General features: G+C 37.7%; 1 protein-coding gene across 7 annotated transcripts in view; it reads left to right on the top strand.

The window, feature by feature from the left end:
- SUN1 (Sad1 and UNC84 domain containing 1) overlaps positions 1-18,509 on the top strand; it is a 60,072-nt gene that overhangs the window by 11,970 nt on the left and 29,593 nt on the right. For 5 of the 7 annotated variants that reach the window (XM_024219527.3, XM_024219535.2, XM_024219549.1 and 2 more), the window contains exons 2-6: positions 2,475-2,571; positions 9,688-9,882; positions 12,389-12,579; positions 16,252-16,281; positions 16,372-16,566. In XM_024219527.3, the coding sequence (XP_024075295.1) occupies positions 2,495-2,571; positions 9,688-9,882; positions 12,389-12,579; positions 16,252-16,281; positions 16,372-16,566 (688 nt within the window). In that variant the 5' untranslated portion in view covers positions 2,475-2,494. The remainder of the gene's footprint in view (positions 1-2,474; positions 2,572-9,687; positions 9,883-12,388; positions 12,580-16,251; positions 16,282-16,371; positions 16,567-18,509) is intronic. The other 2 variants (XM_024219559.1, XM_024219542.1) reach the window with 2 other exon arrangements.

Raw genomic sequence — 18,509 nt, 5'->3', positions numbered from 1 at the left:
GATGAGATACGTGATGGTGTCTCCTGGAGTCAGAGACTGGGTCCTAATGCCTGGGATGAGTTTGCCAGTCTCTTGCACCCAGTAGCACAACACTTTAACTCAGATTTATTGATAGATGCTCATGGATTCAGTATATTTATTTATTTTTATTTAAACATTTTAAGAGATAATAAATTTAGGCTTTAATATATTTTGTATTAAATTCAGATTCCATTTTAAAGAGGTTTATTTTTTTTAAAAGAGAAACATCATTTAAATAAAATAAAAAAATCTGATTATTTAATTTTTTTTAATTCAAAAAACTGTGTTTTTTAAATCCACCCATTGCATAGCCTCTGGCCACCTTTTACTGAAAACAAAACAATTACATTCTATATGGTGGCTATCCTAGCCAAAAACATATGGGCTATCTCATTAAAAAGCCAGTAGTGCTCAGTCAAAAAATGTTCCTATTTAAAAAAAACAAACAAAAACCAACCCAGTCAGGTAAAAAGCTTGAGAAAACAGATGTGCTCTGGATCAGGAGATCTAACAGGTTTTGAGGAGACCTCTTCTCTGAAAATGCTCTATCTTTGGTCTCCAAAGGCCAATACAGATTACCATAGAAGTGTGGCAGCTGATTTGGACTGCTGGGACAATCTGTAGGGAGATGTTTGCTCTAGGGACTAGAGACCATATCTACATCAAGGAATTCTAGCAAAAAAAATTCCTGCCAGTGCAACTGCTGGTTGAGCTGCAGAGTTGGAACTGCGGTGTATACGTGGCTGTGATGGCTTCTGGTATCTGTTACCACCACTATTGCAACTTCCAGGACTGTATTTCAAAAGCCTAGTCTCCTCTTTAATTCTTGCAAAAATTGTGCCTGTGTCTTTGCACCTACAATTGTTTGTTGGAACAAATAGGTAGTTATCCAACTACTAATGTGTCCCCATTTATTTGCAGGCACAAATTGCACCTGCAAAAGGGGAGACCTGTCTGAAATTTTGGGTCTAAGAGTTAAAATGTGCTCAGTGCTTGATTCTGTTCTTTTATTCTGGTTATTCTCTAATGTATTCATGAGCCTGAAATAATGTATCTAGTCAACTTACTGAACTGTAGTGCTTGAAGGAGAGCAAAAGTGTATCTTATGACAATAATTTTAAGCAAGAGAATAACTTTATAACTTATATTCATTTTTTTTTTTGTGTCCACAGATAAATTATGGCAAGTTTGGCAACTCTCAGAAATAGGGCATTGTAATGGAAATTTTGGCAGACTTAACTATATTGACATGAACAGCACCATTGCTGTAACAATTGCCCAACATAATTCAAAAATAGAATCTATTCTGTCTTGCTAGGGAGTCTTTCTAATAAGAATGATCTTTAATCCTGTTGCTAATTCAACTTTTTTTTTTTTTTTTTTTTTTTTTTTTTTGCATCAGGTTTTATCCTTATAAAGCATGGCTTGCATCATCTTTCTTCCCCCATGCCCATAGTTATTTGTGCTGCTCTACAGATCTCCTTGTGTTGTAACATCAAATCTTCCTGGATGCCTTATTTACTAGTGTTTTGTTATTTAGCATGAATTAAAACATTATTTCCCTTCTTACTTCAAGACACATACAGACTTGAATCAGATCTTTAAAAGTAGTCCCTTCAGAAACCTGAACTGAAAGAAGCTCAGGAAAATGTGCCTAACACTAGCTGTGTGACTCAGATTGCTGTTGGCTCGTCTGCCTGGGTGTGTACATGAGTGTTTTTACTCAGGAGATTAGTTTAGCACCAATTACAAAATACTGAACTGCCCCTCGTTTTATTCGTTTTTTTTGGTTTTGTTTTTTAGAAAGTGAACTCAGAAGTACTCTCCACTGTTTAGTGAATGATATTCAAAAGACTTTTAAAGAAAACCATTTTCCTGTATATAAAATATGTAACTTACAATAGGATTAGGTGGCAAAGCATCTAATAAAAGCACTTAGGAAATAGTGTGTAATTGGAGGGCTGGTCGTTGAGCTACTGAGGATATTTTAAAGGTATTACTTCAGGTATTGTAAAATCTTCTTTTTTTTTTTTTTAATAGTTAACATAATATGGGATTGGTCAATCACTTGGAAAGTGGTGTGGTATAATTAGAGTGATAGCAGCTTGACATATTTTATGATGGCATTCCACAGAACTCAGTAAATACCAAAAAATAGACTATCTAGGTCTACTCAGAAGGAAAACTGTCCTCAAGAGGAAACAGATTAGGTTCATGCAGCTTTGATAAGGATATCTAGCAACAGCAGCAAAGTGGTGTTTTTTTTGTTTTTGTTTTGTTTTTAAAAAGTCAACTTTGTATGTTGGAATGCAGTTCTTTGATGCCAGAAATTTTTTTTTCTACTGCAGTATTTGCAACATTCCATAACACAGGCTGAACAAAGCAAGGGCTGTCTTACCTTGAATTTAAATACTTTTAAACCATTGCATCACTTTATTTTCACCTTTTTGCAGTATGATTTGAAACAATCACCATGGATTTTTCACGTCTACACACGTACACCCCACCCCAATGTGTGCCAGAGAACACTGGCTATACATATGCACTCAGGTGAGAATTTTTATTTCTTATGGATAAATTATAAACACTCCAAAATGCTGTTAATCCTAGAAGCCTTGGCTGTCATGGTAAGTAATTACTTTTTAAATACACCGTAGATATATATATTTTTAAAGGGTATGTTATAGATACCAATGTCTAATCTTGTTTCCTCTCTGGAGATAAATGTACACATTAATTTGGAAAATTGTAAGTTCTGGACCAACAGGATGGTGACTAAGATAATGACTCATTATTTCTATGAATACACTGGCCTAACCCTGCACCTAGATACCATTGTTGTCTTGTTTATAATGTCTTTAAAAAATTCATACATGGATCTCTGTTTGTATGGCTTCATTGTAGTTAATCAGAATAACTTATTTGTAAACCGTATTAGGATAAGCATGTCACTCACAGAACAAATACTTAAGGCCAAATTCTCCCGTTAGTTATAATATGCAGTTGTTGCTGACTCCAGTAGATGACTGAGTGTGAAATTCCACCCAAAGTAAACTGTTCATTAAATTTTGGCAAGACTATTACTGTAGCTATAACTCTCTGAATTTGGTGAGCTAGTTGTTGGTAGGGATATTAAACTGACCACTCTATAGTCCATTTTTCATTAGCTAAATCACTTCACATTAGCAAAGTTACTTTGATAGTATAGTTTCTGCTCCATATTATCCAACTGAAAGGAGAAACTTGAATCTTCCTAATCAAAAACCCACCTTTTAGATAAACATTCAAGATTGAGTTTAAGCAGATCTGCTTTCTAAATTCAGGAAAGTATCTGAAGGATATGTAAAGGGGATGGAAGGACATATCAGTCTTAAACCTGTAGTAAAGTTACATATCTTTTTTTTTCCTATCAAGAAATATTTTTACTTAATGAAAGTTAGTGGAGGATATCTTTACACTTGCATTATAAACAGCAGGATTATCACTTTCAGGGGGTGGGATGGGGATTTTAAAACTTGCTGTTAGGGACGGGTACTGGGAAATTCACATGATGAATGAAGAGCTGGCAGACTTATTGTTGAAAGAATTTACTTTAAAACAATTCTGTAATCGTATACATTTTCTAGTTATATTGAAAAATACATGCATGAAATTAGAATCTCATTTCTTTTTCCTCCTGATTTGAGATACTGTGTTCTTAATACCGGTTTCAGAGTAGCAGCCGTGTTAGTCTGTATCCGCAAAAAGAACAGGAGTACTTGTGGCACCTTAGAGACTAACAAATTTATTTGAGCATAAGCTTTCGTGGGCTACAGCCTACTTCATCAGATGCATGTATTGGAAAATACAGTAGGAAGATATATATACACACACAGAGAACATGAAACATTCTATTCTTAATAATCACCTTAAACCAAAAGTCTTTTTATACCTTTGTATCCTCTCCATATAGCCAGCTTCTTTTGAAAATAGAATTGTAACTGGGATGAGGGGGAATAAGTAGCTCTTGGTGTTTATTCCAGGAAACTGAGACTGGTTTTAAGTTTATGTTGTGCAGGCCCAAGTGTCTTGGCAGAGAGGCAGTAATTTTAATTTTTTCTTCTAAAGAAAAACTCAGTGGCTTGATAAACTTTTAGTCATGACCCTGTTTACCTCTTGGAGGTGTTTGATGACCTTTCCCTCCTCCACCCCATGACAGGTCCTGATTTACAGTGTTTACTTCAGCAAGACTCTCAGTGAAATAGATGGGGAGTCTTGCTTGAGGAAGGACCACAAGATTGATCAGGCCCTGATGAAAGGAATGGGAGGGCAACTTTGAATATGAGAGGGGAATGAGATGCTAAAGGTAAATTGGGCATTTTGCTTTTTCTATATAGGTGAAGATCTTGTGAGGATGAGATTAGCTCTGTCTTTGGAGGGGATAAGGGGGCAAGTGAAACTTGCTGTGGCTGCACAGCATCCCACTTGGCTGCTTTCAGTCACGTTACATATTGTAGGTAAACAACTGGCTGAGGGAGGGATAAAAGCTGATAAGCTGAAGTTTGGCAATTAATCTATTCTTGGAGGCATCAGGCAGCTTTGGTTTAAGATATAGCAACTTTCGTAATACAGAATCTTATTTCAGAGCCTATCGCAGGAAAGTATCTGCAAATGCTCTAATTGTAATTTATAATAAAATACCATCTGAAACTTTGGCAACACTTGAAACATTAAAATAGGAGAGGAAGTTGGCATACTGAGTTCTGCATTCAAGGTCCTGAGTATAAACTTCAAAGCCTATTAGCCACTTCAAGGCACGTTGATTGAGCAGGACTTCACCATCTCAGTCTTTGCATGCTGAGGTGTTTTTATAGTATATAAAGATTTCTTCGCACAAGTCTGCCATCCTTGGATTAAGTGATACTTGGAAAACCCTACAGAAGGGAGGGTGTGCAAAACTGCTTCCTTATGAGTGTTAATTTTTAGCTTTAGTTTATTTTACAAGGTATTTGTATTCATGTTGCCTTTTTTTTTTTATGCCTCTCCCTCCTCTCCCTTCCCCCGTTTAATGGTCTCAAGGGGCTTTACAAACACTGAACTACCCCAGAAAGATAGCTTTTATAGCATACTCATTTCACTCCTGGGGAAAACTGAGGCAGAGGAGTTGATTTGTATATTCTGTGCAAGTTGAAAACAGACAGTAATGTTCAGTAAAAAGTAGGGAAAATCCAAATACTACAAATCTGTCAATAGCCTCAGTTATGATTTATTAATGGGAGCCCCCATTAATACTAACAGGAATTACTATGTAATCCTAAATGTTGGCACCTGTACTGAGAAAATGGTGATGTACTAATTAGCATTCTATATCTTGGGCCACAATCACAGGAACATTTAGACTGACGTGTCTTACACCTTTCAGCCTTCCCAGCATGTAAATTGAACCTCAGATTCTCACCCCCTTGTTAATGTGTAATTTACAGACTTTAATTAGACTGACCTCCAAATTTAGCCCCGTTTGTTTCTCAAAGGATTTGTGGTTCTGACAGTTCAGGTGCGTTTCACCCTCCATATGGAAAATGGTACAAATGGTAGTGAAAGGTTTTGGTTTAAAGTACATGTTCACTGGGTCTTGAGAATAAATAAAATACATGCATGTCTAACCTGTAGACAAGAATCTTGTACTCACTGAGCTAAAAGATTAATCCAAATACATTCAATCCATACTTCAGTAAATTAACACAAACCTAAAAATATAAATAATTAGAAGCAGTACATTGATTGAGAATAGTCTGCTTATGTTGTCTGGAATAGGGCAAGGGAGTAACTGTTCTAGGGCAAACTTGTCACTACAGGTGTTTATCCATGCTGATGCATGTCCTAACCAGAAGAAAGACACAGGTGAGCAGTGATATGCTGGTAATCTACTTGCTTGGAAACTCAGAAGTATACGGTTAGTCCTTAGCTCTCTTGTATCCACTGGAGTTGTTCTCCAATTTATTGTTTGTGGACTGGAGCTGCTTTACCTACTTTATTGCAACTTCTATAAAATAAGAAACTATCCCAAAGAACACTTGAAAAATGGCTCACTTGCACTGCCCTGTACACAAAGCTAAATTTATGGTAAATTCAGTAGACCAATTTCTGATTCTGCTTAAATCCGTGTAACTTGGTAGTTAACTCCATTGAGATTAGTAATTTTATGCCACCACTAATAGATGAAAGCCCATATTGTCACAGGGTGTAATTCATAATGGGGGGGGGGGGAGGCTGAGAACTTAAAAATTGAATGGTAACAGACCTCAAAACCCACCCAGTAATGATTCAGCCTGGTGATATCCTGAACAGAAAGAGCTTTTGACCCTGCTTGCTGCTGCTTCCATCTCTTCACACTGACTGTACAGACATAATAGCCTTCAGAATGACACTGGCATTCCTGGAATCTTTTTAAATAGATTAAAAACAATCATAAAGGGTGGGAGGAGTGGGGGAAGTGCAAAGGTAACAGAAGAAAAAGTAAGACTACCTATATAATAGTGGGGAAATCTATGAGCAACTGAGAAAGCATACATAGGGGCAAGAGGCTGCAATGTCTTCTTTGAATTCCATCACACCCAAGTATAATCCAGCATTCATAGTTGCTTCTTGCTAGTAGATTTATTTCTTTAGGCAGTAGATATCTAGCAGATTTTTCAAGCAATGATATACATTCTGTGAAAAATAACTTGAACACCATAAATTGTTCTATCATATGTAAGGAAAGCTTTCAGTGGTCTCCCTAACAAGAAAAACAATCCCTGGTCCAAAATATGGAAGTTGTATCTGGAAATGGGAGACTAGACTTCGAGGTATTGTCCATTTGTGTCACTGAAGTCCAAGATGACTTTGGTTTGTTTAAGAAGTGTAGTAGCTCTCTTAATACTAGAGTAGAGCCAAAGTGCAAGTGTGTGTTTGTTTGCTTTTAATGACTCCATGAAGTTTTAAATTATTTACTTAGTGTGAATTCAGACCTTAAAATTGAATCAGTACAAAACAATCCCATGATACTAAGATCTGAAATAAGTACAAGTGTTTGCTAATGAAAACAAACTAAAGCTAGTTACAGCTGTCATTTGTTCTGTGTACTTTTGTGTTCTTCATGTGAATTAGGTATCTGTAGTATCACTGGCTGAAGATGAGTAAAAACAGATGCATAGTGGCAAGTGCAAATAGCAAATCAAATCGCAAGAAACATTTGTTCAGGGAAGTCCTCAAATTAATAATAAACTATTGAGATCTTTCTAATCTTCCATGATGAAGGAATGAGTAACAGGAAATAGTTTGTTTCCTAGGTAACTTTTCTTCCCTCTTTAGATGTCTTTGTGTAGCTTATGTTCAACTAACTTTAACTACTCTTGAAAGTCCTATAAGTATCACAAATTTTGACAAGGAAGAATGTAAACTAAACACTGGGGCCCAAATCTTATCTCTCACAAGCATCCTCTGCCCTGCTATAATGACATTCAGAGGGGAAATTTGATGTTGGGTGTCTGATCTAAGTATCTGGTGCAATATAAGTGTGTGCAAACAAACTGTGTGATGTGTTCTCTTGAGATGAGCTCGGGCTTCTGTTTTACACCTGGATTCAGATGTCCAGAATCATTACAGATTCTACCCTTGATTTGTTTGTACAGAAAAGTGACTGCAGTAGATGAAGGTTGTATTGTCTCTTGAAAGGCATTTGCCTGGTCAGCCATAAAAATAAGAAAAATGTGTATGAAAGAGGGGCTACTTCTGACGTAAATGAAATAATGTACTCCTAATTTTTTTCTTATTTTTGTATATTTTAGGGTGATTTTAAAGGTGTTTACTGACATTAGGAAAGAGTTAATCTTGTATCTTGTAACTTGTGTGTTTAACTTTTTTTTTTTTTGAGTTGTCAATGTAAATTTGTATTTATTTATTGTATTATGTGCAGTGGCATCTGGATAAGACACTGTTAATAAACTGAGCAAACCATTTGGTTACAAGAGTATAGGTAGAACAATAGGTGTAAGTAGTCTCATGCTTTTTGCTACCTGCAGTGTTCTGAGCAGTTGCAGAGAAATTGACCATTTCTGGTATATCTCATTGAACTGCTCAGAAATAGACTATGCAATGTAGTGTAGACACAGCAACAGAAGGGGAGAGGCCGTTGACATGCTGGTGTCTACATCACGGCTTAGGTTGGCTTAACCACATCTCTCAGGGGTGTGAATTTTTCACACCCCTTACTGATGTAGCTTGGTGGACTGAAGTTTTAAGTATACACCAGGCCTGAGGTAATTTGCCACTGTTCTCTTTTTCTGGAATCAACTTTGTACCTGGCCAGTGGCCCAGCAGAGATTAGATTTCAGTGGGACGTTCCTCTGTAACAGTTTGATCTTGGAATGAACAGATACCCAGAAAATTTTAACTGCAGGACATCTGTATTACATGCATACAATCACAGTTTCTCCAACATCTAGTGGCATTAGAGCCTGGTTTCTTACTCCAAAACATTTTCTAGCTATCTATTCTGTTTAAGAGTCTGAATAACGAAAATTTCCTTCTTGTATAAATACAAATCTTAGTGCTTTGCACCAAATCTGTCTCCTGGTTTAGAGTAGGGTATACTGTTACTCACTTTTTTCCCAGCTAGTCTCGAGACTCAAAACTGCCTAGAGCATGCTTCTCCTAGTTATAGTTATCTCTGTTTGTGTCTGTTTGTGTAAGAGAATTGTCAAATATAGAATTCTGTTTGTGAATTATTTCAGTCTGCTTCAATGCTAAGAGTATAGTTTTGAGGAAACAATTCAGAGCCTCTCTGCATGTAAACTTGCACCATTTTAAACCAACTAAGAACTGTCCACAGCCTTTTGCACCTGTTAACTAAATTGGTTTAAAAAACAGTTTGGTGAAACTGGTGCATCTCTGGATATATGTGCCTATACAAATGTTCACCCTAAGTCCTCATTTCTTACAAATAGTTTAGAATTATAAACTTGCCTAGCATACAACTGTTTAGATATCAGCAATTATTTGAGCTGGGCCAAAATGTTTGCAACCTTGGCTTAGAATTGGAATGTGTAAATATTTTTCCACTGTGTCTTAACTCAAATTTCATGATGAATTTTAACAGTCAGGGTAGAAAAATCACCTTTTGGCTTGAACGTAAAGCATGACACAAATCAGCCCACTTGGAATAGAATACTTGCTTCAGCTTTAGTTCAGAGAATTCTTTCCCAGTAACTATTTAGAAAATTTTGGACTTACTCGCACATCCTATGAATAATTATTTTGATACCATTACAGAGGGGTTCTCTGTAAAGTGCTGTTTTTATTTGCTTGTTGATATATGTGAATCTGCTTATCTAAATCGTACGTACAGAAGTATGCAATTACTTTGCTAGTAACTTTTGTTGGATGTTTAACAGTGTTTCCTAGGCTCTGATCCTGCAGTGAGAACTGCTTACGTAGACCCCTACACCCACACTGACCTTTGCTGAAGTCAGTAGGGTTCTGTGTGGATGCTGGCAACTGCTGGGGGGGGGTCTCTGGGCAGAATCAGGACCATAGTGGGGATAAGTTGAATCTATAAGAACTATAGACTTTCTTTAGGGGGGGAAGTTCTGATACATTGAAATGTATCTTAAAAACTGTTAGTGTACAGCTTTATTTTTATTTTAGTTCAAGTTATTCTTCAACTGCTCTGGATTTTGAGACTGAACACAAATTGGATCCAGTGTTTGATTCTCCAAGAATGTCAAGACGCAGTTTACGCTTGGTCACTGCAGGATATAATGCAACAGATGATGCCCAAAATGACAACATTCATAGCAATTCCTATATTGGAAACATGTCTTTGTCAGATCAATCATCCAGGTAAGCAGACTTTTATTTATTTATATATATATATATATATATATAAAAAATAATTTAATGAAAGTTACCTATTGGCAGAGTATAGGTTTGCCCATTTAATCATGTTTCAGACAAATAATTCGTGGCTGATCCAGAACTCAGACTTAATGTTGGAATGTGGCAATGCAAAAGAGACTCTTCGATTTCTTACTGTAGTAAAAATTGAAATAAACTATAACTAAAGAGCTTAGATTGCATGTTTCTTAGTCTTGTGCAAAGGGAATTTTGTCTTAATCTTAGACAGAAAAAACAGCTGAAAGGAAAAAGATGGTTTCCTCTCCTCCTCGGTATTAAACATAATTTTCAGCAGTAGAATGACTAAATTTCAGCTTTGTTGCATTTGGCTGAGATGAGAACTCTGTGGCCAGTGTGCTGTGCACCAACTCAATAGTGCTAGTGGCCTTACCTTTTTTTTTTTTTTTTAATCTAGTCTTCAGAATACTTGCCTTTTAATTTTTTTGCCAGTGAAACAAACATTTTTTTGTTCTGTTAAACATTTTAGGACACAATTTTGACTGTGAAATTAAATACATCTTAAATGAGAGTGACTGTAATATAAGCAAATTTATGATCCTAACTCTCTAAAACTTGTTCAACTGTCTGCATTGTAAGTGGTCCCCTTGACATCAATGGGACTGCTCACTCACCTGGTTAAGGTTCATCCCACTGAAGTCAATGAGACAACTTTACACACTGCAAGTCACAGGTAAATCAATCTTTCCAGGATTGCGACCTAAATCATGAAAATTCAGATGACAAAACATACAAAGCTGACTGTTCTTCATAAGAACTCACTACAGCCCTTAAATGAAACTGTACACTGTTGATAGTTACTCATCTGATATTCTAACATATAGCATTTGGGTATATGAATCATAGGGTTAGAAGGGAGCGCAAGGGTCATATAGTCTAACCCCCTAGACATGCCAAACTCTGCTATACAAAACTTTAAGTATACAATTAATATTCAATATGTAGTCTAGAGTAAAATGCCTGAAATGTTTGCAGTTGCATATATGCTGAGAGCAAGGAGAGACAAACCATATGTTCATCTTGTATGTAGCTTTGGTTACCAGTGAAACTAGTTGACCTAAAAAGCCTTTTCAGTGCAGTTTGTATCCCCATCAATATGAAATACTTAAATCAGACTAAAATTAATCATACAAAAATTAAACTCTTACACACTAAATGCGGAGCTTAGAGCTTACTTATAGAATCATAGAAATTTAGGTCTAGAAGGGACCTTGAAAGGTCAAGTCCAGCCCCCTGCACTGAGGCAGGACCAACTAAACCTATACCATCCCTGACAGGTGTTTGTCCAAACCAGGGATCGGCAACCTTTGGCACGCAGCCTGCCAGGGTAAGCCCCCTGGCGGGCCAGGCCGGTTTGTTTACCTGCCGCGTCCACAGGTTCGGCCGATCGCAGCTCCCACTGGCCGCGGTTTGCCACTCCAGGCCAATGGGGGCTGCAGGGAGCAGCGCGGGCCGAGGGATCCCTGGTCCAAACCATTCTTAAAAATCTCACAAGGGGGATTCCACAACCTCCCTTGGAAACCTATTGCAGAGCTTAATTACCCTTCTAGTTAGAAAGTTTTTCCTAATACCTAACCTGAATCGACCTTGCTGCAGATTAAGCCCGTTACTTTTTGTCCTGCCTCCACTGGATGTGGACAACAATTGATCATTGGGCTCTTTCCAATAGCCCTTAACATATTTGAAGACTTATCAGGTCCCTCCTCGGTCATCTTCTCTCAAGAAGACTAAACATGCCCAGTTTTTTTAACCTTTCCCCATAGGTCACTTTTTTTAAAAACCTTTTATTATTTTGATTGCTCTTCTCTACACTCTCTCCAATTTTTCCACATCTTTACTAAAGTGTGGTGCCTGCAACTGGACACAGTACTCCAGCTGAGGCCTCGCCAGTACTGAGTAGATGAGGACAATTGCTTCCCGTCTCTTACATAAGACACCCCTGTTTAAGACACCCCAGAATATTAGTCTTTTTCACAACTGTATCACATTGTTGACTCATTGAATTGTGTGGTACACTATAACTCTCATATCCTTTTCAACAATACTATCGCCTAGCCAAGTTGTTCCCCGTTTTTGTAGTTGTGCCTGTGATTTTTCGTTCCCAAGTGTAGTACTTTGCACTTGTATTTACTGAATGTCATCTTGTTGAATTCAGACCAATTCTCCAAGTTGTCAAGGTCATTTTGAATTCTAATTCTGTCCTTCAAAGTGCTTGCAACCCCTCCCAACTCAGTGTCATCTGAAATTTTATAAGCATACTTTCCATTCCATTATGCAAGTCATTAATGAAAATATTGAGTAGCACCAGTCCCAGGACTGACCCTTGCTGGGTCCCACTGATACACCCTCCCAGTTTGACACAAACCATCGATAACTACCTTTTGAGTATGTTCTTTTGTGTTATGGCTTCTCTTCATGTTTGCCTTTTCTTTAGAACAGCAAAGCAGCGCAAAAGTATGAGCAAGCAGTCTGTCACTATGAAAAATACTCCAAGAAAAAATGTATCCAGCTCTTCTATTTTTAGCCAAAGTAGTTTCAATAGCCATGCCAGTGATACATCTGTAGTATCTACTGTATTGGATGAATCTTTGATTCAGGAGCAAACAGAAGTTGACCATTTTTGGGGTAAGTAATACATTGCTACTACACATTTGAATATTTGTGCCAGCCTGTGATGTGAAAGCTATTTTGAGGTTCGATTTTTTTTTTTTTTTTTTTTTTTTTTTTTTTTTTTTTTTTTTTTTTTTGGTAGAAGCTTCCTTGCTTAAAGAACATTGATAGCAACATACTTATTGCCATGTTTGTCTAAATTCTAACTACAGTTTTGGCAGAGGACACATTACCTTTGAATACAATGTTTAACATATTATTGCTGCACAGTGAGACTGATATGCCAACCAAAATGTACTGCCTCAACATAGCAAAGATGCTCACTAGAAAGATGTTCTCTATGGATTTAATGTTCTTCTACTACCCTGTTTCCCCGAAAGTAAGACATCCCCCGAAAATAAGACCTACTTCCAGTTTTGCCTCTTGCTGTAATATAAGGCATCCCCCGAAAATAAGACCTCCCCGATAATAAGGCCACCCCGGAATATAAGGCCCCGAAGCTCCAGGAAAAATAAGACCTCCCCTGAAAATCTAGGGGAGCATCTTTGGGAGCAAAAATTAATATAAGACACTGTCTTATTTTCGGGGAAACACGGTATTGTCATTTCTGAAGCTCAGCTGGAGTCTCATACTGAAAGCATCATAAAGAAAAATCCTAGATAACAAGTTTAGTTAAAAAGATAAGTAAGTTACAACATGTGACTTTTATCATGAACAAATAAGCATGTGTGAAACGTGTTCAGTCACAACAGAGAAGCAGGAAGTTATTGTATGTGTGTTCATAGGTTAGTGAAGTTGTAGATTTTTAAATACAATGAAATTTCCAGTGGATAGCAGAAATAAAGATTATGGAGACTAGGCACCTGTGTGGCTAGTCCAATATTTGGATTATGTGATTCACACTACACCACCTTTTGACAGACACTTCTTTTATGCTTTTGTAATTAATAGGTTTTTGTTTCAAGCCTAGACACAGTTGCATTTGGGACGCTAACCTGTTTTCCTGGCAACAGTACACTAAATGCAGATTTTAAAAAGAGGTTTTATATAAATTGTGATCAAACAAACTACAGAGTAGTTGTGTGCATCATGAAGTAACATGCCTATTTATTTATAGTACTCTGGGGCTAGTGAACCTGCAATTAATCACTTCTTAAAAGTTATCAGTTGTATGAGAAATTGAAGGTAGAGAGAGAAGAGAAAAGACTCGTGTAAATCTGTATACATCGAGCTGCCTAAAAAGGGAGACATGCCTGCCTGATTGCAAGAACTGTAGAATGATTTCTACTTTCTAACTTAGACTACGTCTACACTACGAGATTAATTCGAATTTAGATAATTCGAATTTGGGAAACAGATTGTATAAATTCGATTGTGCGCGGCCACACTAAGCACATTAATTCGGTTTTTAACCACATTAATTCGGTGGTGTGCGGCCACACTACCCCATTAATTTTAACCACATTAATTCGGTGGTGTGCGGCCACACTACCCCTAATTCGAATTTACAAAATCGATTTTGGTGCTACTCCGCTCGTCGGGGTGGAGTACAGAAATCGATTTTAAGCACCCTTTAATTCGAAGTAACTGGCTCCGTTGTGTGGACGGGTTAAGGATTAATTCGGATTAACGCAGCTAAATCCGAATTAAAGTCGTAGTGTAGACCAGGCCTAAGATGCAGCTTTGTCACTTTAACATCAAGAGTAGATTGGAGTGATGAGTGGAAAGGTAGTAACTGGAAAGGGAGTATAGATAAAGCATTCACTTATATTGCTTCCACCAGAAAGTTTAGACTGGTTATCTAGAATGTGCATTTATTGGTCATGAAGGATTAGTTTGGAGCAATTTAGTGACTCTTGAACAGAGAGAGAAAAATCCATATTACTAAGGCCTTGACTACACTAAAAAAAGATTTGCTATTCCAGCAACCCTTTCTAGTGGAGGTGCAGCTTATACCAGCAAAAGAACTCTTGCCATTATACCACACTTCTGACATAGCTCTGTTGGCAAAATGTTTAAGTATAAATAAGGCTTCAGTCTCTGACTGCTCAGATGGTAATCCTTTCTGAACAAAGGTCTGATCCTCTACTCCTTGCTCATGCAAAAATCCCATTTAGTCTGGAATAAGGGGTGCCAGACTGGGCAGAAAAAGAGCAGCATTGTTGTTGAAGATGTTGGTCCTGCTCTACCTATAAGAAAGGGGCTCTATTAGTAGTATTGGTGTAATACCTCTTTGGGTCCTTCAAGGGAGAGCTTTTTCCTCAAAATGACTTACTGTGGACAAGAACCTGGTTGATCTGGCTATTGCTAGGCTGGTGCTCCAAGTGATACTTTGTGTCTCAGTAGAGATCCAGGTTAGATTACTCTGGGTCTATGTGTTTGTTTGTTACATGGATGGGATGTACCATAGAAGCTGTATGCAGTAGGTCTGGGGAGGGATGAGAGAAGGGAGCTCCTATCTGCTGTAGCAGTTCCTCTGATCTAGGAATGGCTTTGATGCTCAAAAGGAAATTCAGTCTTTGGGCTTGTATACACTGGCACTTTACAGTGCTGCAACTTTCTTGCTCAGGGGTGTGGAAACCCCCCACCCCTCGAAGCGCTGCAAGTTTCAGTGCTGGAAAGTGCCAGTGTAGACAGGGAACCAACGTTGGTAGCTGTGCTCCCAGTGCTGGTAGCTATTCCCCTTGTGTAGGTGGGTTATTTTATAGCGCTGTGAGCGCTCTCTCCCAGCACTGGTGCCGTGGCAGAGCTTTCATGTTGCTAGTGAAGACATGCTCTTTACTTCCTCCTTTCTTGGAGCGTGAGGGTAGCTGAAATGCAGATATCCTTGTAAAGACCTTTTTTAAATAAAAAAATGTAGGAATCTACTAAATACAAGGTGCTATCAGTCTATATCCCAAATATACAATAATTGACATTGTTAACCAATTTCACAACGCCAACATCTTATTTCAGTTTAATCTGTGGAAATGTAGCTTACTGTACAAATTTGTGTGTAAATAAACTAGACTTCAGTTACTCTAGAGGTTTCAAGTTACTGACACTTTAAATTTCCCCAAAAAGAAAAAACGAGAGACTAGTTTTCCAGCCAGGATTATTTCTCTTCCCCCCCCCCCCCCCCCCCCCCAAAAAACTTCCTTCCTTCCACTCTTCATCTTTCTGAGAAGAAACAGGGAAAACAGGGCTGGACTTTACGATGCTGTCCAGTGCTTGTTTCTGATTTGAATTGGAAGAAATTGTACTGTAACTTTAGTCTAATATTATGTGCTAAATTTGACAATGGCTGGTTTAGCTAGGTCTTCCAGTTTATGTATTGAACTGTGGTTGTAGTAAAAAATGGTTACTAAGCAACAGAAACAGCATATGTTTCTAATTATCTAGCCTTCTCAGTAATCACACGGGAGCTGAGAAATGACGTATATTGGCGCTTCAATTTTCTTCTGGCCACAACCTTCCTCTTTGTAGATAATGTAACTGTAAATTGTTACCTCAAAAATGCCTGTATGTATTGAAGTCCCCCACAACAGTTAATGAATAAATGTAATATTCTAATCTTAAAATGCTTTTCCTTTGTGGGTTCTAGAAATAACCAGAAATCTTTGTTTTGAGTACAATTTAGCTATATTAGTTTGCAATCTGGAGACTTCCATGTAATTGTACTCAGTAGGAAAATCTTCTGTTTTTTAGGGCTTGATGATGATGAATGCGATCTTAAAGGTAACTGCAGTCCTTCAACTCCCTTCCCCCCCACCCACCCCATTAATAGGATGCAGTGAATGGATTAATTGTTCTTTTTTGATACATCAGGTGGGGACACAACAGTGATTCAGGGAAATGGTGATATAGCAACAGCTGAAACACAGACTACCATGATCAATGGCTATACTTGCAGTGACTGCAGTATGCTTTCTGAACGGAAGGAGGTCCTCACAGCGTACTCTGCTTCTCACATGCCATCTTCAAGAATTTACTCTAGGGATAGAAGCCAAAAATATAAGTCTAGTAAGTGATTTTCTTCCTTTTTGTTTTTTGTGGTATTGTAAATGTCTTGTTTATTTGATGTATAAAGCTACATGTATTTGGAGGGTATAAAGATTTTTTTTTTCCCTGTTGAATTTAACAAGGCTAATTGAATTCTAAATACCAATTAGCATACATCCTATGATTTTTTTGTTTGTATCAAGCTACACTTTATGGAGTTGATGTCTGCTGTGCACCAAAAGTTGACCATATGAATTTTCCACACAGTTACAGGAATATAAATGTGCCACATCAAAATAAAATGATACGGAATCTGGCAGAAAATAGTTCATACTTTCAAATTGATTAGGCTCCTAACATGGTGTTGTAGACAGTATTGGTTCTTAGCAGTAGATGATTTTCCTTTACACTTCATTATAACAATGAGGGTCAGGTTACCATTTTGTTACTCAAATTCCGCTTTAAAACTCTTTTTTCCATTATAACTCACCAGTAATAGGAGATCAAAAGAGTTAAACAAAAACAACCAAACATAATCAGCAAGTTGTTTGTTTTGTTTGTTTGTAAATATCATCTGCTCTATAGAAAGATCTATTTTTTAAAAAAAATCCCTTCTATTGTTTTCTCTTTCCTTCTATAGACTCTAATTTTTATTGTGTTCTGTAAGTTAGGCCCTCTTCTCAGACCTTAGATCTAACAGGGCTCTAATTTTTTCTGAGGGAGGACCCAAAATGGAAAGGCTGTGGCTTCAGCAGTCTTCCTTCTCAGTGTACAATTTCTGGAACTTTTTCTTAAGTATGGCTGCTGGCTACCTATATGGAGTTCTGCTTTTCCAGGCTAATCTACTCCCTTTGGATATTGCTCTTGTTAAGAGCCTTCCTTTGGAAGGCAGAAAGTTTGACATCCTTTACCATCCCAACGCCTCATCTGTATTCTTTGGTTGTTGGTAGTCTCCTCAAAGATCAGTTTAGGAGGAAGGCATGCTCTTTTGTTGCCCTCGTTTTCAGAATTGTGGGTTGTTTCAGTTGCTATCCCTTCTGGGCCAAGGTGTGACCCTTGTTGTAGCATATCCTGAATGGTAAGAAGTCAGTTTCTTGACTCTCTTAGGGAAACTCAGGAGGTTGCAAGGGAAATTATTTAGATTGTAAGCTCTGTGGGATAAGGGCTGCCTCTTGCTATATGTTTCTACAATAGGACCCTGATCTTACATAAGTTTAATAAACTTTCAGTATTTAAATGGGACAGTGGAGTCTAGAAATCTTTCTTTTTTAATACCATCTCTCTTCTACACAAAACTCTCGGGAGAATCGTGCGAGAGTCCCCATTTGTGAGGATACTTCAGCAGTTGAAACAAAGATAGCCAAATGCTGGTTGGCTACAAAATACCAAAGCTTTTAAGAAAGCAGGAGTACAGGGATGATTGTGCTAATTATTTTTTTTATGTGTGTTCCAAAGTGGAGGAGAAGATACAGAGGAAAAAGTCTAGTAGTAACTGCCTTGAGTACTAGAAAAGCTTTGTATTTGGCTTCCTTCCACTTGGAAGTATGAAGGGGGAGGAGGAGAAAACGCTCTCTTCCTCCCTGCCCCCTATTTCAACAAGAATTCAACTTAAGCCCCTTTTTGTTCCAGGTTGGGATTTTGAGATGCTAACTGTTCATGGGTTCAGCATGGAGAAATCCTGAGTTCTGAAGATAAGAAATTAATTACAATTTAAATGTTGGCGAAAGTGATTAGCTGTCTTCAAGTTTTCAATCCCATTTAACCAGGAAAGGCTTGTAGCTTGAGCTTTGCCCTGGGAAAATAGTCACTCCAGACCATGGTTTAGGCATGCCAGCATTCCGGGAACTTTCACTGTTGTTGCTTTAGGTATACTTAGCCATAGATAAATGGGGAAGTTCAGCAGTAAGGCCTGTCAAGCCAGCACCACTCATAGTTGTTACACTTCCACAAATTTTGTATCTCTG

Source organism: Terrapene carolina, unplaced genomic scaffold (assembly GCF_002925995.2).
Source record: "Terrapene carolina triunguis isolate 2854851 unplaced genomic scaffold, T_m_triunguis-2.0 Scaffold93, whole genome shotgun sequence".
In the NCBI taxonomy this organism is placed as follows: Eukaryota; Metazoa; Chordata; order Testudines; family Emydidae; genus Terrapene; species Terrapene triunguis.
This window is presented reverse-complemented; position numbering and strand designations above follow the sequence as displayed.